This window comes from Tachyglossus aculeatus, chromosome 2, assembly GCF_015852505.1.
Source record: "Tachyglossus aculeatus isolate mTacAcu1 chromosome 2, mTacAcu1.pri, whole genome shotgun sequence".
NCBI lineage: Eukaryota > Metazoa > Chordata > Mammalia > Monotremata > Tachyglossidae > Tachyglossus > Tachyglossus aculeatus.
The window spans coordinates 140,337,578-140,361,067 of record NC_052067.1 but is presented as its reverse complement, the minus strand read 5'-3'; the positions used below and the strand labels follow the sequence as shown (position 1 = coordinate 140,361,067).

Genomic DNA, 23,490 nt, shown 5'->3' with positions numbered 1-23,490 from the left:
AATGGCAGCAAACCTCGTGACTCCGAGGCCCCTGCCCCAACCCCATGCCATACCGCTTCTCTATCCACGGTTATCGATTGATCTCTGCTATGTACTGAGCGCTCGCTCGCTCTGCGGAGAGCCCCGTACCAAACGCTCGGGAGGGTACACCCCAACAGAGCCGGTCGATGGGACCCCTGCCCGCAAGGAGTTTCGAGGAGGAGTTGGGCCTTAAAAACAGATTATTGGATCGGTTTCATCCCACCCCACAGACAAACGTTTGAAGTCAATGCTTGCCGATGACAGAGGAAGAAACCAATCAATCAATCAATCATATTTATTGAGCGCTTACTGTGTGCAGAGCACTGTACTAAGCGCTTGGGAAATACCAGTTGGCAACATATAGACATGGCAACATGTCTCCCCCTTTTAGACTGTGAGCCCGCTGTTGGGTAGGGACTGTCTCTATAGGTTGCCAACTTGTACTTCCCAAGCGCTTAGTACAGTGCTCTGCACACAGTAAGCGCTCAATAAATATGATTGATGATGATGATGATATAGACACAGTCCCAACCCAACGGTGGGCTCACAGTCTAGAAGGGGAAGACAGACAACAAAACAAAACATATTAACAAAATAAAATAAATAGAATATGTACAAGTAAAATAAATATATAGAGTAATAAATACATAAAAAGATATATACAGATATACAGGTGCTGTGGGGAAGGGAAGGAGGTAAGGCGGGGGGGACTTCTCTGGGCCTCAGTTCCCTCCTCTGTAAAACAATCAATCAATCAATCGTATTTATTGAGCACTTACTGTGTGCAGAGCACTGTACTAAGCGCTTGGGAAATACAGGTTGGCAACATATAGACACGGTCCCTACCAAGCGGTGGGCTCACCGTCTAGAAGGGGGAGACAGACAACAAAACATATTAACAAAATAAAATAAATGGAATATGTACAAGTAAAATAAATATATAGAGTAATAAATACGTAAAAAGATATATACATATTTACAGGTGCTGTGGGGAAGGGAAGGAGGTAAGGCGGCGGGGGACTGCTCTGGGCCTCAGTTCCCTACTCTGTAAATCAATCAATCGATCAATCAATCGTATTTATTGAGCACTTACTGTGTGCAGAGCACTGCACCAAGCGCTTGATCTTTAGGAGGCGTGAAGATGGAGCCATCTAGTCTCGGCTGGCTACTGCTTCAGCAGAACCCTGTAACTTTGGCCTCATGAAGCAGCTTCTCCCCCTCGTCCCCCTCTCCATCCCCCTCACCTTACCTCCTTCCCTTCCCCACGGCACCTGTATAGATGGATATATGTTGGTACCTATTTATTACTCTGTTTATTTTACTTGTACATATCTATTCTATTTATTTTATTTTGTTAGTATGTTTGGTTTTGTTCTCTGTCACCCCCTTGACAGAGAACTTGATCACATTGTATCCCCCCAGCGCTTAGAACAGTGCTTTGCACATAGTAAGCGCTTAACAAATGCCATCACTATTATTATTATTATTATTATTACAAGTTGGCAACATATAGAGACGGTCCCTACCCAACAGCGGGCTCACAGTCTAGGAGGGGGAGACAGACAACAAAACAAAACATGTGGACAGGTGTCAAGTCGTCAGAACAAATAGAATAAAGCTAAATGCAACGTGGGTTAATGGAAAGAGCCCAGGCTTCGGAGTCAGAGGACATGAGTTCCAATCCCGGCTCCACCACTTGTCTGCTGTTGATCCTGGGCGGGTCACTTAACTGCTTTGTGCCTCAGTTATGTCATCTGTCAATTGGGGAGTAGACTGTGAGCCCACTGTTGGGTAGGGACCATCTCTATATGTTGCCAACTTGCCCCAAGCGCTTAGTACAGTGCCCTGCACACAGTGAGTGCTCAATAAATACGATTGAGTGAATGAATGAAAAGTAAGACTGTGAGCCCCACGTGGGGCAACCTGATTACCCCAGTGCTTAGAACAGTGCTTGACACACAGTAAGCGCTTAACGGATACCATCATTGTCATTCTATCTGTATATCTATCTGTCTTTAAGACTGTGAGCCCACTGATGGGTAGGGACCGTCTTTATATGTTACCAACTTGCCCCAAGCGCTTAGTACAGTGCCCTGCACACAGTGAGCGCTCAATAAATACAATTGAATGAAAAGTAAGACTGTGAACCCCACGTGGGGCAACCTGATTACCCCAGCGCTTAGAACAGTGCTTGACACACAGTAAGCGCTTAACGGATACCATCTTTGTCATTCTATCTGTATATATATCTGTGTTTTAGACTGTGAGCCCACTGTTGGGTAGGGACCGTCTCTAGATGTTGCCAATTTGTACTTCCCAAGCGCTTAGTCCAGCGCTCTGCACACAGTAAGTGCTCAATAAATACGATTGATGATATGTCTGCGGGGGTCCAGCGAACTAATGTCAGCGAACTAATCCGAAGAGTTCGATGAAGACGGCCCACTGTTGGGTAGGGGACCGTCTCTATACGTTGCCGACTTGGACTTCCCAAGCGCTTAATACAGTGCTCTGCACACAGTAAGCGCTCAATAAATACGATTGATTGATTGATTGATTGACGGCAGGTCCGTCGTTAAGCGTTCTAATGAAAATCTACTGCTGTTTCCTTCCAGTGCCACAAGGTCGCAGTCGTTAGAGAAGATAAATTGGAGGGTAAGTATCTCCCTCTTGGCGGATTTTTCTCCCTCTTAAGGCCCTGAAACGTAGCCGCCGCTCGCAGTCATCATCATCATCATCATCAATCGTATTTATTGAGCGCTTACTATGTGCAGAGCACTGTACTAAGCGCTTGGGAAGTACAAATTGGCAACATATAGAGACAGTCCCTACCCAACAGTGGGCTCACAGTCTAAAAGGGGGAGACAGAGAACAAAGCCAAACATACTAACAAAATAAAATAAATAGAATAGATATGTACAAGTAAAATAAATAGATAAATAAATAGAGAAATAGAGTCTCTATTTTTAACTATAAATAGTTTTATATGCAGTCGCATATAAAACACCGAGCTCTTTAACCGGAGCGTTTTCCTTTTAATGAGCATTGCTCAAACCCTTTAAAAACCCGCCCCCGCCGCCCCCCCCAGATTTACAACCGTGGAAGCGAGCGACAGCCGGCCGCTAATTACGCGGCATCGGATCCCCAACTACCGTTGGCTTTTGGAGGCCTTTTAGGAGATGTGGGAAGCCGGCTGCCGTTTGACCGAACGCCGCGTTACGGAGTAGTTCACGCAGGGAGGAAGTGTCCAGACTTCTTTTGGTTAAGGAACCGTCAGCCAACCGGTGGTGTTTATCGAGGGTTTACCGTGTACGGAACAGCACGTCCCAAGTCCGTCGGAGAGGGTACAACCGAGTCAGTTGGCAGACACAATTTCCACCCTCTAGGTCGCTCTCATTCAACCCACACGTTCAGCTGCGAGCCCACTGTTGGGTAGGGACCGTCTCTATATGTTGCCAACTTGGACTTCCCAAGCGCTTAGTACAGTGCTCTGCACACAGTAAGCGCTCAATAAATACGACTGATTGATTGATTGATAGCACCTGTATATATGTATATATGGTTGTACATATTTATTACTCTATTTATTTATTTTACTTGTACATTTCTATCCTATTTATTTTATTTTGTTGGTATGTTTGGTTCTGTTCTCTGTCTCCCCCTTTTAGACTGTGAGCCCACTGTTGGTTAGGGACTGTCTCTATGTGTTGCCAATTTGTACTTCCCAAGCGCTTAGTACAGTGCTCTGCACATAGTAAGCGCTCAATAAATACGATTGATTGATTGATTGATCCTGTCGGCTCAACCGTCCCAACGTGGCTACAACCCGCCCTTTCCTCTCCCTGCAGACTGCCCCCACTTCAGAGAAGCAGCGTGGCTCAGTGGAAAGAGCCCGGGCTTTGGAGTCAGAGGTCATGGGTTCAAATCCCAGCTCCGCCACATGCCTGCTGGGTGACCTTGGGCAAGTCACTTCACTTCTCTGACCCTCAGTTCCCTCATCTGTAAAATGGGGATTAAGTCTGTGAGCCCCAGGTGGGACAACCTGATCACCCTGTATCCTCCCCAGCGCTTAGAACAGTGCTTTGCACATAGTAAGCGCTTAACAAATACCGTTAAAAAAAAAGAAGTCACTTAACTTCTCTGAGCCTCAGTTCCCTCATCTGTAAAATGGGGATTAAGACTGTGAGCCCCAGGTGGGACAACCTGATTACCCTGTATCCTCCCCAGCGCTTAGAACAGTGCTTTGCACATAGTAAGTACTTAACAAATGCCAATTATTATTGTTATTATTATTTAATCGAAGCACTGCTCCTCTCCCGCCTTGATTACTGTTTCAGGCTCCCTGCCTCCTGTCTCTCCCCACTCCAGTCCGTACTTCATTTTCCCGCCGGGATCATTTCTCTACAAAAAACCCTTCGGTCCGTGTTTCCCATCTCCTCAAAACCCTCCAGTGGTTGCCCATCCACCTCCGCATCAAACAGAAACTCCTCACCGTTGGCTTGAAAAGAGTCAATTCCCCTTGCCCCCTCTGACCTCACCTCGCTACTCTCCTACTCCAACGCAGCCCACACGCCAACCTTCTCGCTGTATGTCCGTCTCATCTGTCTCGCCTCTGACTTGTCTCCCACATCCTGCTTCTGGCCTGGAAAGCCGTCTCTCCTCCTAACCGACAGACAGTTACCCTCTCCATCTTCGAAGCCTCCAAGAGGTCTTCCCTGACTAAGCCCTCCTTTCCTCTTCTCCCCCTCCCCTTCCACATCACCCCAATTTGCTGCCATTATTCACTCCTCCCTCAGCCCCACAGCACTTACATCCAGAACCATTATTTATTTATAATCATTCACCCCGATTGGCTCCCATTATTCACCCCTCCCTCAACCCCACAGCATTTACATACAGAACCATTATTTATTTATAATCATTCACCCCGATTTGCTGCCATTATTCACCCCTTCCTCAGCCCCGCAGCACTTACATCCAGAACCATTATTTATTTATAATCATTCACCCCGATTGGCTCCCATTATTCACCCCTCCCTCAGCCCCACAGCACTTGCATACAGAACCATTATGTATTTATAATCATTCACCCCGATTTGCTGCCATTATTCACTCCTCCCTCAGCCCCACAGCACTTACATACGGAACTATTATTTATTTATAATCATTCACCCCGATTGGCTCCCATTATTCACCGCTCCCTCAGCCCCACAGCACTTACATACAGAACCATTATGTATTTATAATCATTCACCCTGATTTGCTCCCATTATTCACCCCTCCCTCAGCCCCGCAGCACTTACATACAGAACCGTTATTTATTTATAATCATTCACCCCGATTTGCTGCCATTATTCACCCCTCCCTCAACCCCACAGCACTTACATACAGAACCATTATTTATAATCATTCACCCCAATTTGCTGCCATTATTCACCCCTCCCTCAGCCCCGCAGCACTTGCATTCAGAACCATTATTTATTTATAATCATTCACCCCGATTGGCTGCCATTATTCACCCCCCCTCAGCCCCACAGCACTTACATACAGAACCATTATTTATTTATAATCATTCACCCCGATTTGCTGCCATTATTCACCCCCCCCCCCAGCCCCGCAGCACTTACATCCAGAACCATTATTTATTTATAATCATTCACCCCGATTTGCTGCCATTATTCACCCCTCCTTCAGCCCTATAGTGCATACATACAGAACCATTATTTATTTATAATCATTCACCCCGATTGGCTCCCATTATTCACCCCTCCTTCAGCCCCGCAGCACTTACATACTGAACCATTATTTATTTATAATCATTCACCCCGATTTGCTGCCATTATTCACCCCTCCCTCAACCCCGCAGCACTTACATACAGAACCATTATTTATTTATAATCATTCACCCCAATTTGCTGCCATTATTCACCCCTCCCTCAGCCCCATAGCACTTACATACAGAACCATTATTTATTTATAATCATTCACCCCGATTGGCTCCCATTATTCACCCCTCCTTCAGCCCCACAGCACTTACATACAGAACCATTATTTATTTATAATCATTTACCCCGATTTGCTGCCATTATTCACCCCTCCCTCAGCCCCACAGCACTTACATACAGAACCATTATTTATTTATAATCACTCACCCTGATTTGCTGCCATTATTCACCCCGCCCTCAGCCCCACAGCACTTACATACAGAACCATTATTTATTTATAATCATTCCCATCTCCACCTCTAGAATGTAAACTCATGGGCTGGGAACATTTCTACCAACTCCATTCTATTATAATAATAATAATGATGATGGCATTCATTCATTCAGTCGTATTTATTGAGCGCCTACTGTGTGCAGAGCACTGTACTAAGCGCTTGGGAAGTACAAGTTGGCAACATATAGAGACGGTCCCGACCCAACAGTGGGCTCACAGTCTAGAATTTATTAAGCGCTTACTATGTGCAAAGCACTGTTCTAAGCGCTATTGTACCCTCCCAAGCGTTAGTACAGAGCTCTGCACACAGTAAGCGCTCAACAAATGCAATCGATTGGTTGATTAATAATAATGATGATGGTATTTGTGAAGCGCTTACTATGTGCAAAGCACTGTTCTAAGTGCTGGGGGGGATACGGAGCGATTAGGTTGTCCCACGTGGGGCTCACAGTCTTAATCCCCATTTTACAGATGAGGGAACTGAGGCACAGAGAAGTTAAGTGACTTGCCTAAAGTCACACAGCTGACATGGTGGAGCCAGGATTAGAACCCAGGACCTCTGACTCCCAAGCCCGGGCTCTTTCCACTGAGCCACGCTGCTTACTTGGGGGAGACAGACATTAAAATACATTCCGGATCGGGGGATGAAAAGTAGAATGAAAAATGGCGAAGCGGTGTGGCGTAAGGTTTGGGAGTCACAGGACAGAGCTCTAATCCCCGCTCTGCTGTGTGACTTTGGGCAAGTCACTTGACTTCTCTGGGCCTCAGTTTCCTCACCTGTAAAATGTGGATTCCATAGCTGTTTCCCCTCCTTCGATTATGAGCCCCCTGTGGGAACAGGGCCCGTTGTTGGGTAGGGACCGTCTCTATATGTTGCCGATTTGTACTTCCCAAGCGCTTAGTACAGTGCTCTGCACACAGTAAGCGCTAAATAAGTGCAATTGATTGATTGAATGAATGAACGAACAGGGACTGTGTCCGACCTGATTAACTCATATCTTCCTCGGCGCTTAGAACAGCGCCCGACTTAACAGGTACAATAATAACAATCATTTTTTAAAAAGTCCAATTTAAACTCAGCCGCCATATAAAGGCCATATGTTAAGTGACTGTAGAAATTCAAGAACACCTTTTTATTCCCAAGAACAGTTGAGGGTGTTTACATCCGTGTTCCTTCAGAAAGCGTGCCGGCCGGGATGTGCTTCGTATTTAAAAACACCTGCCGCTCCTGGCAATGTTTTCCACGGCACAGTTCCAATCAGTGGATCGTGGTATTTACTGAGCGCTTACGTGCAGAGCCCTGTACTAAGCGCTTGGGAGAGTACAGTCCAACAGGGTTGGTAGTCATATCCCCTGCCCACAACGAGAGGGGAAGACAGACGTTAAATAAATAAATTATGGGTATATCATCATCATCAATCGTATTTATTGAGCGCTTACTATGTGCAGAGCACTGTACTAAGCGCTTGGGAAGTACAAATTGGCAACATATAGAGACAGTCCCTACCCAACAGTGGGCTCACAGTCTAAAACCGTGTATATGTATGTAAGCGTTGGGGATGGGGCGAATATCAAATGTTCAAAGGTCACAGATCTACGTGACATCATTATTTCCCATCACTGTCATCAGCAACAGCGCTTAGTGGTGTTTTCTTCAGTGATAAATGCATCGCCTGGATACTTGGGCCTGATTAATCAGTCAATCAGTGGTATTTATTGAGCACACACGATGTGCAGAGCACTGTACTGAGCACTGGAGAGAGTACGATGCAACAGAATAAGCCCTTGAACCTCACCCAACCCTCAGCCCCACAGAAGTTATAATAATAATAATGATAATAATAATGGTATTTGTTAAGCACTTACTATGAGCCAAGCACTGTTCTAAGCGCTGGGGGAAATACAAGGTTATCAAGTTGTTCCGCGTGGGGCTCCCAGTCTTAATCCCCGTTTTCCAGATGAGGTAACTGAGGCACAGAGAAGTCCCCTTCTAGATTGTGAGCCCACTGTTGGGTAGGGACTGTCTCTATATGTTGCCAACTTGGACTTCCCAAGCGCTTAGTACAGTGCTGTGCACACAGTAAGCGCTCAATAAATACGATGGATTGATTATGTGACTTGCCCAAAATCACGCAGCTGACAAGTGGTGGAGCCGGGATTAGAACCCATGACCTCTGACTCCCAAGCCTGGGCTCTTTCCGCTAAACCATGCTGCAGTTCATTCATTCATTCATTCAATGGTATTTATTGAGCGCTTACTGTGTGCAGAGCACTCTACTAAGCGCTTGGGAAGTACAGGTTGGCAACATCTAGAGACGGTCCCTACCCAACAGTGGGCTCACAGTCTAGAAGGGGGTGACAGAGAACAAAACAAAACATATTAACAAAATACAATAAATAGAATAAATATGTACAAATTAAATAAATAGAGTAATAAATACATACAAATCAATCAATCAATCGTATTTATTGAGCGCTTACTGTGTGCAGAGCACTGTACTAAGCGCTTGGGAAGTACAAGTTGGCAACATAGAAAGACGGTCCCTACCCAACAGTGGGCTCACAGTCTAGAAGGGGAAGACATCATCATCATCAATCATATATATTGAGCACTTACTGTGTGCAGAGCACTGTGTGCAGAGCACTGTACTAAGCGCTTGGGAAGTCCAAGTTGGCAACATATAGAGACAGTCCCTACCCAACAGTGGGCTCACAGTCTAAAAGGGGGAGACAGAGAACAAAACCAAACATACTAACAAAATAAAATAAATAGAATAGATATGCACAAGCAAAATAAATAAATAGAGTAACAAATATGTACAAACATATATATATATATATACACACACACACATATATATACAGGTGCTGTGGGGAAGGGAAGGAGGTAAGATGGGGGAGATCCAGAGGGGGACGAGGGGGAGAGGAAGGAAGGGGCTCAGTCTGGGAAGGCCTCCTGGAGGAGGTGAGCTCTCAGTAGGGCCTTGAAGGGAGGAAGAGAGCCGGATGTCCCGCGGGTTAATAATTATAGTAATAATAATGATGGCATTTGTTAAGTGCTTACTATGTGCGAAGCGCTGTTCTAAGCGCTGGGGAGGTTACAAGGTGATCAGGATGTCCCGCGGGTTAATAATAATAATAATAATAATAATAATAGCATTTGTTAAGTGCTTACTATGTGCGAAGCGCTGTTCTAAATGCTGGGGAGGTTACAAGGTGATCAGGATGTCCCATGTGGGGGGGCGGGTCACAGTCTTCATCCCCATTTTATAAGGGAGGGAACTGAGGCACAGAGGAGTTAATAATGATAATAATAATGATGGCATTTGTTAAGTGCTTACGATGTGCGAAGCGCTGTTCTAAGCGCTGGGGAGGTTACAAGGCAGAGAACAAAACAAAACATATTAACAAAATAAATAGAATAAATATGTACCAATAAAATAGAGTAATAAATACATACAAATCAATCAATCAATCAATTGTATTTATTGAGCGCTTACTGTGTGCAGAGCACTGTACTAAGTGCTTGGGAAGTCCAAGTTGGCAACATATGGAGGTGGTCCCTACCCAACAGTGGGCTCACAGTCTAGAAGGGGGAGACAGAGAACAAAACAGAACATATTAACAAAATAAAATAAATAGAATAGATAGGTACAAGTAAGATAAATACATAAATAGAGTAATAAATCCGTACAAACATATATGCATATATACAGGTGCTGTGGGGAGGGGAAGGAGGTAAGGCGGGGGGGATGGAGAGGGGAAAGAGGGCGAGAGGAAGGAGGGGGCTCAGTCTGGGAAGGCCTGCAGTTATGTACATATCCTTTCTACTCTGAGAAGTGGCATGGTTTAGTGGAAATAATAATTATAGTAATAGTATATATAATAATAATAATGGTGGAATTTGTTAAGCACTTAGTACAGTGCTCTGCACACAGCAAGCGCTCAGTAAATGCAATTGAATGAATGAAAGAGCATGGGCTTGGGAATCAGAGTTCATGGGTTCTAATCCCAGCTCCCTCACATATCAGCTGTGTGACTTTGGGCAAGGCACTTCACTTCTCTGTGCCTCAGTTCCCTCATCTGTAAATGGGGATTAAGACTTTGAGCTGCACGGGGGACAACCTGATCACCTTGTATCTACCCCAGCGTTTAGAATGGTGCTTGGCACATAGTAAGTGCTTAACAAATACTGTCATCATCATTATTATTATTATTATTTCCCCTATCTGTAATTGAGATCCATGTCTGCCTCCCAGTCAGTCAGTCAGTGAATGGTATTTATTGAGCGCTCTCTGTATGCAGAGCACTGTACTAAGCGCTTGGGAGAGAACCACATAGCAATAAACCGACACATTCCCTGCCCACCGTGAGCTTACAGCCTAGAGAAGCAGAAGCAACATGGCTCAGTGGAAAGAGCACGGGCCTTGGAGTTGGAGGTCATGGGTTCAAATCCTGACTCCGCCAGTTGTCAGCTGGGTGATTTTGGGCAAGTCACTTAACTTCTCTGGGCCTCAGTTACCTTATCTGTAAAACGGGGATTGACTGTGAACCTCTGTGGGACAACCTGATCACCTTGTAACCTCCCCAGCGCTTAGAACTGTGCTTTGCACATAGTAAGTGCTTAATAAATGCCGTTATTATTGTAGGGGGGAGACAGATATTAATATGACATTAGACAGACATTATATAAGCAGCATGGCCTAGTGGATAGGGTACAGGCCTGGGAATCAAAAGATCAATCAATCAGTCAATCGTATTTATTGAGCGCTTACTGTGTGCAGAGCACTGTACTAAGCGCTTGGGAAGTGCAAGTTGGCAACATATAAAGACGGTCCCGACCCAATAACGGGCTCGCAGATGCTGCGGCAGCACCAAGGAGACTGCAGAAAAGCAGCGTGGTCCGGAGTCAGAGGCCGTGGGTTCTAATTCTGGCTCGGCCACTTGTCTGCTGGGTGACCTTGGGCAATCAATCAATCAATCAATCGTATTTATTGAGCACTTACTGTGTGCAGAGCACTGTACTAAGCGCTTGGGAAGTACAAGTTGGCAACATATAGAGACAGTCCCTACCCAACAGTGGGCTCACGGTCTAAAAGGGGGAGACAGAGAACAAAACCAAACATACTAACAAGATAAAATAAATAGGATAGGTATGTACAAGTTAAATAGAGCAATAAATACTCTATTCAGTGGCAAGCCAATTCCCTTCTGTGCCTCAGTTACCCCATCTGTAAAAGGAGGATTGAGACCGTGAGCCCCAAGTGGGACAGGGACTGGGTCCAACTCAACTTGTCTCTATCCACCCCTGTGCTTAGTACAGTGCACGGCGCACAGTAAGCATTTAGCAAATACCCTTATTATTATTATTATAGTTAATGGTATTTGCTAAGCACTTACTATGTGCCAACCACTGTTCTAGCGCTGGGGTACATTGCTGATGATGATTGTGTTTTTTAATCAATCAATCAATCAATCGTATTTATTGAGCGCTTACTATGTGCAGAGCACTGTACTAAGCGCTTAGGAAGTACAAATTGGCAACACATAGAGACAGTCCCTACCCAACAGTGGGCTCACAGTCTAAAAGGGGGAGACAGAGAACAGAACCAAACATACCAACAAAATAAAATAAATAGGATAGAAATGTGTTCGGTGCTGTACTAAGCGCTGGGCTGGATACAGTCTAATGAGGTTGGACACACACGGGCTCACAGTTCATTCATTCATTCGTATTTATTGAGTGCTTACTGTGTGTAGAGCACTGTACTAAGCGCTTGGGAAGTACAAGTTGGTAGCATAACTCAGCCATAGCATAACACAGTCTCAGTCTAGCCTAGACTATAAGCTTCTTTGGGGCAGGGGACATGTGTCTACCAGCTCCGTGCTCTCCTAGTGCTTGGCAGTGCCCTGCGTGCCGTAAATGCCCAATAAATACCAGCCGATTGATTGACAGCAGCTCATCTCCCTAGTGGCACAGTCTTACCCCGCCTCTCTGTGGTATTATAATAATGATAGCATTTATTAAGCGCTTACTATGTGCAGAGCACTGTTCTAAGTGCTGGGGGTATACAAGGTGATCAGGTTGTCCCACGTGGGGCTCACGCTCTTTATCCCCATTTGACAGATGAGGGAACTGAGGCACAGAGAAGTTGTGACGTGCCCAAAATTACACAGCCGATAAGTGGCGGAGCCGGGATTGGAACCCGTAGCCACCCATGCGGATTTTCACTTTCGGAGTCGGCAGTCAGGTCGGCTGTATATCTCCGTACTTGCCCTCTCGGAATTAAACACGTCCCTCCGCCCCAGCTGAGGTTTGTAGATTCTCTGGAAGGATATTTTTTTTCTTTTAGGGTATTTGTTAAACGCTTAACTAGGTGCCAGGCACCGTTCTAAGCGCTGGGGTGGATACGAGCGAACCAGTCCATGTCCCACCCGAGGCTCTAAATTGTCATCCCCATTTTCCAGATGAGGGAACTGAGGCCCAGAGAAGTGAAGTAGACTGTGAGCCCGCCGTTGGGTAGGGACCGTCTCTATATGTTGCCAACTTGTACTTCCCAAGTGCTTAGTCCAGTGCTCTGCACACAGTAAGCGCTCAATAAATACGACTGCGTGAATGAAGTAGTAATAATAACGATGGTATCTGTTAAGCGCTTACTATGTGCCGAGCACGGTTCTAAGCACTGGGGTAGATACTAGGTAATGGGGTTGTCCCACTGGGGGCTCACAGTTTCAGTCCCCATTTTCCAGATGAGGGAACTGAGGCCCAGAGAAGTGAAGTAGACTGTGAGCCCGCCGTTGGGTAGGGACCGTCTCTATATGTTGCCAACTTGGACTTCCCAAGCACTTAGTACGGTGCCCTGCACACAGTAAGCGCTCAAGAAATACGACTGCATGAATGAATGAAGTGGTAATAATAACAATGGTATCCGTTAAGCGCTTACTATGCGCCGAGCACCGTTCTAAGCACTGGGGTAGATGCAAGGTAATGGGGTTGTCCCAGTGGGGGCTCACAGTTTCAATCCCCATTTTCCAGATGAGGGAACTGAGGCCCAGAGAAGTGAAGCAGACTGTGAGCCCGCTGTTGGGTAGGGACCGTCTCTATATGTTGCCAACTTGGACTTCCCAAGCGCTTAGTACAGTGCCCTGCACACAGTAAGCACTCAATGAATACGACTGCATGAATGAATGAAGTGGTAATAATAACAATGGTATCCGTTAAGCGCTTACTATGCGCCGAGCCCCGTTCTAAGCACTGGGGTAGATACAAGGTAATGGGGTTGTCCCACTGGGGGCTTACGGTTTCAATCCCCATTTTCCAGATGAGGGAACTGAGGCCCAGAGAAGTGGACTGTGAGCCCGCCGTTGGGTAGGGACCATCTCTATATGTTGCCAACTTGTACTTCCCAAGCGCTTAGTCCAGTGCCCTGCACACAGTAAGCGCTCAATAAATACGACTGCATGAATGAATGAAGTAGTAATAATAACGATGGTATCTGTTAAGCGCTTACCATGCGCCGAGCACCGTTCTAAGCACTGGGGTAGATACAAGGTAATGGGGTTGTCCCACTGGGGGCTCACAGTTTCAATCCCCATTTTCCAGATGAGGCCACTGAGGCACAGAGAAGTAGAGTGACCCGCCCAAGGTCACAGCCGGGACTAGAACTGGCCGCCCGCTGGTGAGGGGACTTTATTAAGCCGGGGAAAAAGAGCTACTTAAATCATCCTAACGATCAATTAATAATTAGCGGGCGTCCGCTGAGGTGTGGACCGTACTACGTGCTAACCCCACTGACTCCCCCTCCCTCCTCCCCCCGCCGATTTCTCTCCAACTATCCGCCTTTCCAGACGGATGATCCGGGTGGGATTAAATGAGCGGCTGTTCATCCTTTTTGAACCGGCAGGCCCCGCCGACTGCAAGCGGTCGGGCTGCAGGAGGGTTTCTTGTTGGCACTGTCCTCCCCTCCGCGAGGTCTGTGTTTTAACAGAAGGCTCTCCCTGTTGACTCGCAGCGGCGAAGTCCAAGCTCGCCGTGACTGCCAGCATCCATGTCTACAGCATCCAGAGAGCCGCGCTCAAGGACAGTGGGCCTCTGTTCAATACCGACTACGACATCCTGAAAAGCAATCTGCACAACTGCAGCAAGTGAGTTGGGACGAGACTGGCCATCGTGTCACGGCGGCGGGGGGGGAGGGCGAGGGGTCCGTCCTTCGCCCGCGCGCCCCGGGACTTGCCCGGAGCCTGGTCCCGGCAAGATGCGGATTTGTGGATCGTCTTCCCGGCGTAAAAGCCCCGCCCGATTCCCGAGGGATCACCGTCCGACCGTCGATCGTATTTACTGGGCGCTTACTGTGTGCGGATTGAAGAGACACGTTCCCTGCCCGCCCCGAGTTTACAGTCTAGGGGGGAGACAGACATTAATGAAAAAGAAATAAGTTACAGGTGCAGACGTAAATGCCGGGGGGCCGGGGGTGGAGGCGGGGAGTAAAGGGAACAAGGCAAGGTGACGCGGAAAGGAGCGGGAAGAGCGGAGGCGAGGCCTGAGGGAAGGCTTCTTGGAGGAGTTGGGCCTTCAATACGGCTTTGAACTGGGGGAGAGAGGATGAACTCTTCTCCCAGACTAGCACTGGAAACAGCTGGGATTCAGTTGGTGTAGTTTATGAATTGTAGCAGCCTCCCTAAAAGGTTTTCAGCGCAGTAATATTGTTCTGAGTATCCGAAACCCCCTTGTAGCTAAGCAAAGGGGTGTAAAATAAAATCCAGTTAGAAAACGAACGCTTTCCCTTCCCCAGACGATTCCAAGGCTTCAGAAAGTAATAATAATAATAATGATGGCATTTATTAAGCACTTACTATGTGCAAAGCACTGTTCTAAGCGCTGGGGAGGTTACAAAGTGATCAGGTTGTCCCACGGGGGGCTCACAGTCTTCATCCCCATTTTACAGATGAGGTAACTGAGGCCCAGAGAAGTGAAGTGACGTGCCCAAAGTCACCCAGCTGACAATCGGTGGAGCCGGGATTTGAACCCATGACCTCTGACTCCAAAGCCCGGGCTCTTTCCACTGAGCCACGCTGCTTCTCTAAGTGAACACTTAACGGATACCGTGAAAATAAAGCAAATAAAAATAAAACCTCCAGTCAGCTGTCACCAGGAACCCTCTGATGGGAGCCAGGAGTGCATAGTGATGAGAAATGAACTATTTTTTTTTTGAGATATTTGTATTTGTTAAGCACTTACTATGTTTCAAACACTGTTCTAAGCGCTGGGGTATCTACAAGTGAATCAAGTTGGATGCAGTCCCTGTCCCGCATGGGACTCACAGTCTGAGAAGGAGGGAGAACGGGAGAACTGAGGCACAGGATAATTCCCTTCCCCACAGCATCTGTAAATATGTATATATGTTTGTACATATTTATTACTCTATTTATTTTACTTGTACATATCTAGTCTATTTTATTTTGTTAATATGTTTGGTTTTGTTCTCTGTCTCCCCCTTCTCGACTGTGAGCCCACTGTTGGGTAGGGACTGTCTCTATATGTTGCCAACTTGTGCTTCCCAAGGGCTTAGTATAGTGTTCTGCACACAGTAAGCACTCAATAAATACGATTGATTGATTGATTAATAATAATAGTATTTGTTAACTGCTTAATATGTGCCAGGCACTGTACTAAAGAAGACACGAGCCCCTTGTGGGACAGGGACTACGTCTAATCTGTATACTGCTGCATCTGCACCAGTGGTTAGTATGGTTCCTGGTACAGAGTGGGCGCTTAATACATAATTATTATTGTTGTTGTTATGACAAAGGATTAGAAAGAGGAACCAACGTGACAGTGGGAAAAACACAGGCTTGGGAGTTAAAGGACCTGTTTCTGATCCCCGTTCTGCCACTTGTCTTCTGTTTGACCCCTGGGCAAGTCGCTTAATTTCTCTGCGCTTCAGTTACTTCATCAGTAAAATGGGGATTATTATGTTCTGTTTTGTTGTCTGTCTCCCCCTCCTCGACTGTGAGCCCACTGTTGGGTAGGGACCGTCTCTAGATGTTGCCAACTTGGACTTCCCAAGCGCTTAGTACAGTGCTCTGCACGCAGTAAGCGCTCAGTAAATACGATTGATTGATTAAAAGTACGAGCCTTATGTGGGACGGGGACCGTCCGACCCGATTATCTTGCGTCTGTTCCAGCACTTAGCGAAGTGCCTGGCACTTAGTACAGTGCTCTGCACACAGTAAGCGCTCAATAAATGCGATTGATGATGATAGTAAATACTTAACAAATACCATTTAAAAAAAAAAAAGAAGAAAATATCCAGCCCGTCCCATTCTGATGTAGGCTATTTCTCTGATCAGATGGTTATCCTAGATTGGCCTCTTCCCTGGGACGCCATCAAGCTCTCCTGCTTTGAGAGTCAGCATGGTCCAGTAGTTAGAGCTCGGGCCTGCGAGTCAGAAGGACCTGGGTTCTAATCCCAGCTCTGCCACTTTAATAATAATAATAATAATAATAATAATAATATTTGTTAAGCACTTACTATGTGCAAAGCACTGTTCTAAGCGCTGGGGGAGATACAAGGTGATCAGGTTGTCCCCACATGGGGCTCACAGTCTTAATCCCCATTTTCCAGATGAGGTAACTGAAGCCCAGAGAAGTTAAGTGACTTGCTCAAAGTCACACAGCTGACAAGTGGCGGAGCAGGGATTAGAACCCATGACCTCCGACTCCCAAGCCTGTGCTCTTTCCACTAAGTCACGCTGTCTGCTGTGCGACCTGGGGCAAGTCACTTCACTTTCCTGGGCCTCAGTGACCTCATCTGTGAAAAGGGAATTAAGACTGAGAGCCCTCTGGATTGAGTCCAACCCCATGATCTTGTATAATAACGATGGTACTTGTTAAGCACTTACTATGTGCCAGGCACTGTTCTAAGCACCGCGGTAGGTATAAGGTAATCAGGTTGTCCCACGTGAAGCTCACAGTCTTCATCCCCATTTTACAGATGAGGTCACTGAGGCGCAGAGAAGTGAAGTGACTTGCCCAGAGTCACACAGCTGATAAGTGGCGGAGCTGGGATTAGAACCTACGACCTCGAACTCCCAAGCTCATTCATTCATTCATTCATTCAATCGTATTTATTGAGTGCTTACTGTGTGCAGAGCACTGTACTAAGCGCTTGGGAAGTACAAGTTGGCAACATATAGAGACAGTCCCTACCCAACGGTGGGCTCACAGTCTACTTGCGCTCAGAACGGTGCCTGGCACATAGTAAGCACTTAATACCACTATTATTATTATTATTATTATTGTGATTTCTCTGTTTGTCTGCTTTCAGTCCAGCCAAAGACTCAGGCAGGATTCCTGTGTCTCAACCCTTTCTCTAGTCCCAATCCCAGAGCAAAACGTTATAATAATAATAATAATAATAATAATTGGCATTTGTTAAGCGCTTACTATATGCAAAGCACTGTTCTAAGCGCTGGGGAGGATACAGGGTGATCAGGTTGCCCCACGGCGGGCTCACAGTCTTAATCCCCATTTTACAGATGAGGGAACTGAGGCCCAGAGAAGTTAAGTGACTTGCCCAAGATCACACAGCAGACATGTGGTGGAGTCGGGATTAGAACCCATGACCTCTGCCTCCAAAGCCCGGGCTCTTTCCACTGAGCCACGCTGCTTCCCTATGCCGGGCCTGGTTTAGTCACGTCCACGTTGATTCAGGTGTGTGCTACGGCCAGCTGTCTTTTCTTGTCTGGAGAAGCAGCGGGGCTCAGTGGAAAGAGCCCGGGCTTTGGAGTCAGAGGTCATGGGTTCAAATCCCAGCTCCGCCACCTGTCAGCTGTGTGACTTGGTCAAGTCACTTAACTTCTCAGTTACCTCATCTGGAAAATGGGGATTAAGACTGGGAACCCCCCATGGGACAACCTGATAACCTTGTAACCTCCCCAGCGCTTAGAACAGTGCTTTGCATGCAGTAAGCGCTTAATAAATGTCATTATTATTATTATTATTTTTCTGCTAGCCCTTTCTGGAAACAGGCTGTGGTTTGGAGCGTGTGTAATTACCAAATTACTCTTACTTGGCCAGTTCTTGATATGACAGTTCTTGATATCACAGTTCTTTTGGACTGTGAGCCCACTGTTGGGTAGGGACTGTCTCTATATGTTGCCAATTTGTATTTCCCAAGCGCTTAGTACAGTGCTCTGCACATAGTAAGCGCTCAATAAATACGATTGATGATGATGATGACCCTGTTTCTACCTCGGGATAACAGTCGTGAATGCAAACACATCCTCCCACCAGCCCAAATCACCCAGTAATTTAATAATAGTAATTGTGGCATTCGTTAAGCGCTTACTGTATGCCAGGCACTGTACTAAACACTGGGGCGGATACAAGCAAATTAGGTTGGACACAGCCCCTGTCCGCCATGGGGCTTCCACTCTTAATCCTCATTTTACAGCCGAGGTAACTGAGGCCCAGAGAAGTGAAGTGACTTGCCTAAGGTTACTCAGCAGTGGCAGTGGATTAGAACCCAGGTCTTTCTGACTACCAGGGCCAAGCTGTCTCCGCTAGGCCACGCTGCTTTTGAGAAGCTTATACGTTGTGGAGAAAACACTCATTTTTAACAGCATGTTCGTTGTGGCGTCTATATGAATTGCGAATTGTAGGTGGGCGGCAGAGACTTCAGAGTAGATGTTTGATTTTAGGAGATGGAGTTTGTCCTTCCGGAATAGGTGAGCCCGCTGTTGGGTAGGGACCGTCTCTAGATGTTGCCAACTTGTACTTCCCAAGTGCTTAGTACAGTGCTCTGCACACAGTAAGCGCTCAATAAATACGATTGAATGAATGAATCGTTCTGGCCCGTTAGCCTGTCCCCTCCCAGGCCTCATCTCCCCAACAATCCCCGTGCCCGGACTGGAAAACCGACACCTCTGCCTTGCAGGAAATCATGTCCCTAATCTATTTCAGTGCATTTCACTCCTATAATCCTCCATCCTTGAAGCTCCAGAAAGGGATATTTCTCTGAAATTGTACTCTGATGTTGGCGTATAGTGGTACTTTTACATTAAATGGCATCCCAAAGGCAGAAAGGTTCAAGAAACAATTTCCACCTCCGGAAGACCCATCGGGTGTAAGTGGATCCCCGGTTTCGAAGAACCTTCTGGGGATAATCCGGGACTGATGGAGCAGATGCTGAAGAATTTAGTGCGACCGCCGTGTCGCATGTAGAGAATCGATAACACAAAAATGGATACTTAGAACTCCGAGAGTGAAGCTTACACTTACCGAGGGAGCTCAAAATAGGGGACGTGGAAATCTTGGTTGTATCAGTCAATCAGTGGTACCTACTGAGTGCTACTATGGGTAGAATACTGTGCTAAGCACTTGGGAGAGTACTTTGCAACCGAATTAGCAGACACGTTCCCTGCCCATAACGAGCTTACAGTCTAGAAGTTTAGAAAGCATGAAGATAAGATAAGTACAGACTAAGATTGAGGAAGTAATCTCCTTGCGTCTAATATCACGCTTCCTGCAGTGTTGTGGTGTCTCCAAGTTTGCGTTGTGGCACCTCTTAAGATTTTGCCGTTGCTCTGCTGGCTGATGCTTCTTGTTTGGAATTGGGGTGCATTTTCCCGCCAAAGACCAGAAGAAATGGGAATTTCCAAGCGGGCATCTGGGGTGGGAGTGGGGTTGGGCATTAAAGCCGAAGGCGGTTAAGATGCCGTCTCGAAATGAATGGAAAACGTCTCCCCCCCAGGTTTAGCGCCATTCAGTGCGCGGCTGCCGTCCCCCGGGCCCGGGCTGAGAATTCTCCCGAAAAGCTCGACCAGACGACCCCGCGGACGTCCAGCGAAGCACTTCCCGTCAACGGGCTCCCCTCCAACGGCCACGGCCCGGCTGTGGCTAAGCCCACTTCCCACCCGCCTAGAGGGATCATGGGAATGTTTGCCAACAAACCGGTTTCCAAACCCCAGGACTCTCATAAGGAAACCAAAACAGAAGCGAAAGAAGCCGCAAATGTAAGTCTCTCGGGGCGGGGTTTGTCGGGGGTTCGCCCTCGCACCTAGGGAAAGAGGAGTAACTAGGATGGGAAGTCATTCGTGAACATCATTTAAATCCCTCCTACTGAGGCCTGGTGACGTTAGGGTCGTGACCCCTTAGCTTATTGCGTCGGGATGACCTTTATGCCGTCATTATTATTATTATCATCAGAATTTAATTATAGCGATATGCAAGTCAGACTCAGTGGAAAGAGCCCGGGCTTTGGAGGCAGAGGCCATGGGTTCAAGTCCCTGCTCCTCCACTTGTCAGCTGTGTGACTTTGGGCAGGTCGCTTCGCTTCTCGGGGCCTCAGTGACCTCATCTGTACAGTGGGGATCATCATCAATCGTATTTATTGAGCGCTTACTATGCGCAGAGCACTGTACTAAGCGCTTGGGAAGTACAAATTGGCAACATATAGAGACAGTCCCTACCCGACAGTGGGCTCACAGTCTAAAAGATAGGGGATGAAGACTGTGCGCCCCAAATGGGACAACCTGATCACCTTGTATCCTCCCCAGCGCTTAGAACAGTGCTTTGCACATAGTAAGCGCTTAATAAATGCCATTGTTCTTCTTCTTCTTCTTTAGAAGGTGGCTTCTGAGGCCTCCCTCTCCTCGTATTTTGAATGCTGCTGTACGACGGGAAAGAAGTCTGTTCGCCCCAGCTCGTGATCACTTTCCCTTTTCACCTAATACGAGTAACTGATCTCTTGCCTTTTTATAGTCTGTCCCTTCCCGCATCCCTGGAGTTAGCGGTCGCGAGGCCCTTTGGACACCTTGTCTCCAAATACGTCTTGTTCTCTTGGCTTTGCCTTATAAGCCCAGTTTCCAAATTTAGAGAAAGGCTCTGCCCTTCCTTAAATTCTGCCCGTCCGTAAATTCGCTTTGGTTGCCCTCTCCCCCTCTCTGTTTTGTTTAGTCTCTCTCTGTTTTTTTTTTTTTTTTTTTTTTGGTAGTGAAAAGCGATGGCAGCGAGTTAAGGAAATATCTTGCAGGTGAATCAGATCTCAGAAACCGAAACTCCCCAGTCCCCAAGGATCGTTTTCTTTTCAGAATTCTGAGGAAAAGATCTTTCAAAGCGAAAGTTGAAATCGGTGGGCTTTTTTTTTTTTTAATGTTTTTTTACAACATCTGTGAAATCTTCACTTCATCTTTACTGTCTAATTGTGCCGCATGGAGGTCTAATCTAATTCCCCACCACTGCAGTGAAAGGAGTCTGCTTTGGGATCATCTGGACCGTCCCGAGATCAAGCTATCCGATGATGATGATGATGGTGGTATTTGTTAAGCCTTACTATGTGCGAAGCACTACTGATGAACGAACCATGCGTTTTTCTCCCTTTTTCTCCCTTCTCTGCTTTCAGGCGTCTTCAACAACCAGCAAGCCACCAGGGAAAGGGAGTGTGATGAGCAACTTTTTTGGAAAAGCTGCAATGAGTAAGCATGCCCCCATCTTGCCTTCTCAGATTCTTCTGCTGATGTACAATGATGATAACAGTCTTCTAGACTGTGAGCCCACTGTTGGGTAGGGACCGTCTCTCTATGTTGCCAACTTGGACTTCCCAAGCGCTTAGTACAGTGCTCTGCACACAGTAAGCGCTCAATAAATGCAATTGAATGAATGAAGGAATGAATAACAATATTGTCCTAGCATCGTAGTATGAGGCTGTCCTCCAAGGACGTCAGTTTAAGGTCATGGGTGCTAATCCCGGCCCCGCCACGTGTCTGCTGTGTGACCTTGGGCAAGTTACTTCACTTCTCTGGGCCTCAGTTCCCTCATCTGTAAAATGGGGATTGAGACTGTGAGCCCAAAGTGGGACAGGGACTGGGTCCAACCCGATTTGCTTGCGTCCACCCCAGCGCTTAGTACGGCGTGTGGCTCAGTGGAAAGAGGACGGGCTTTGGAGTCAGAGGTCAGGGGTTCAAATCCCGGCCCCGCCAATTGTCAACTGTGTGACTTTGGGCAAGTCACTTCTCTGGGCCTCATTTCCTTCATCTGTAAAATGGGGATTAAGACCGTGAGCCCCCTGTGGGACAACCTGATCACCTTGTAACCTCCCCAGCGCTTAGAACAGTGCTTTGGTCACAGTAACTGCTTAATAAATGCCATTATTATTATTATTATTATTATTATTATTATTATTATTAGCATATCGAGCACAGGCCCAAGAGTCAGAAGGTCATAGGTTCTAATCCCAGCTCTGCCACTTAATAATAATGATGGTATTTGATAAGTGCTTACTATGTGCCAAGCACTGTTCTAAGCACTGGGGTTGATACAAGATTATCAGGCTGTCCCACGTGGGGCTCACAGTCTTAACCCCATTTTACAGTTGAGATGACTGAGGCACAGAGAAGTTAAGTCACAGAACCCATGACCTCTGACTTCCAAGCCTGGACTCTTTCCATTAAGCCACGCTGCTTCTCTTGTCTGCTGTGTGGCCTTGGGAAAGTTGCTTCACTTCTCTGTGTCTCCCTTACCTCACCTGTAAAATGGGGATGGAGACTATGAGCCCCAAGTGGAACAGGGACTGTGTCCAACCCAATTTGCTTGTACTTACCCCGGCGCCTAGTATAGTGCCTGGCACATAGCAAGCATTCAACAAATACCATAATAATAACAACATATTTATATTTACATATTATTATTTAAAATAATTATTTATTATTATTTTTATTATTCTATTTTATTTATTTTATTATTATTTACTTATTTCATTTTACATAATTATAAATTATATAATATATTATAATTATAGTAATTATAATCATCATAACAATTATTTATTTATATATTTATGTCTATAATAATATAATAATAATTATCATTATAAGAGTTGTCCCACTGGGACTAAAATAGGGCCCTGAAAAGGGATGATAAAGGAAGACATGAGAGAGAAGGAGACTTTTCCTTGCATCCTTGCTTTGTGCTGAGCAATCAATCCATCAATCGTATTTATTGAGCGCTTACTGTGTGCAGAGCACTGTACTAAGCACTTGGGAAGTCCAAGTTGGCAGCAGAGACAGTCAGTCAATCAATCAATCAATCGTATTTATTGAGCGCTTACTATGTGCAGAGCACTGTACTAAGCGCTTGGGAAGTACAAATTGGCAACACATAGAGACAGTCCCTACCCAACAGTGGGCTCACAGTCTAAAAGGGGGAGACAGAGAACAGAACCAAACATACCAACAAAATAAAATAAATAGGAT

The 23,490-nt window shown here is 46.3% G+C and overlaps 1 protein-coding gene across 1 annotated transcript in view; it reads left to right on the top strand.

Moving 5' to 3' along the window:
- The window catches only part of POLD3 (DNA polymerase delta 3, accessory subunit), an 88,655-nt gene that overhangs the window by 28,501 nt on the left and 36,664 nt on the right, over nt 1-23,490 (top strand). The window contains exons 4-7 of the mRNA XM_038742138.1: nt 2,634-2,673; nt 14,250-14,382; nt 19,992-20,253; nt 21,642-21,714. Coding sequence (XP_038598066.1) covers nt 2,634-2,673; nt 14,250-14,382; nt 19,992-20,253; nt 21,642-21,714 — 508 coding nt within the window. The remainder of the gene's footprint in view (nt 1-2,633; nt 2,674-14,249; nt 14,383-19,991; nt 20,254-21,641; nt 21,715-23,490) is intronic.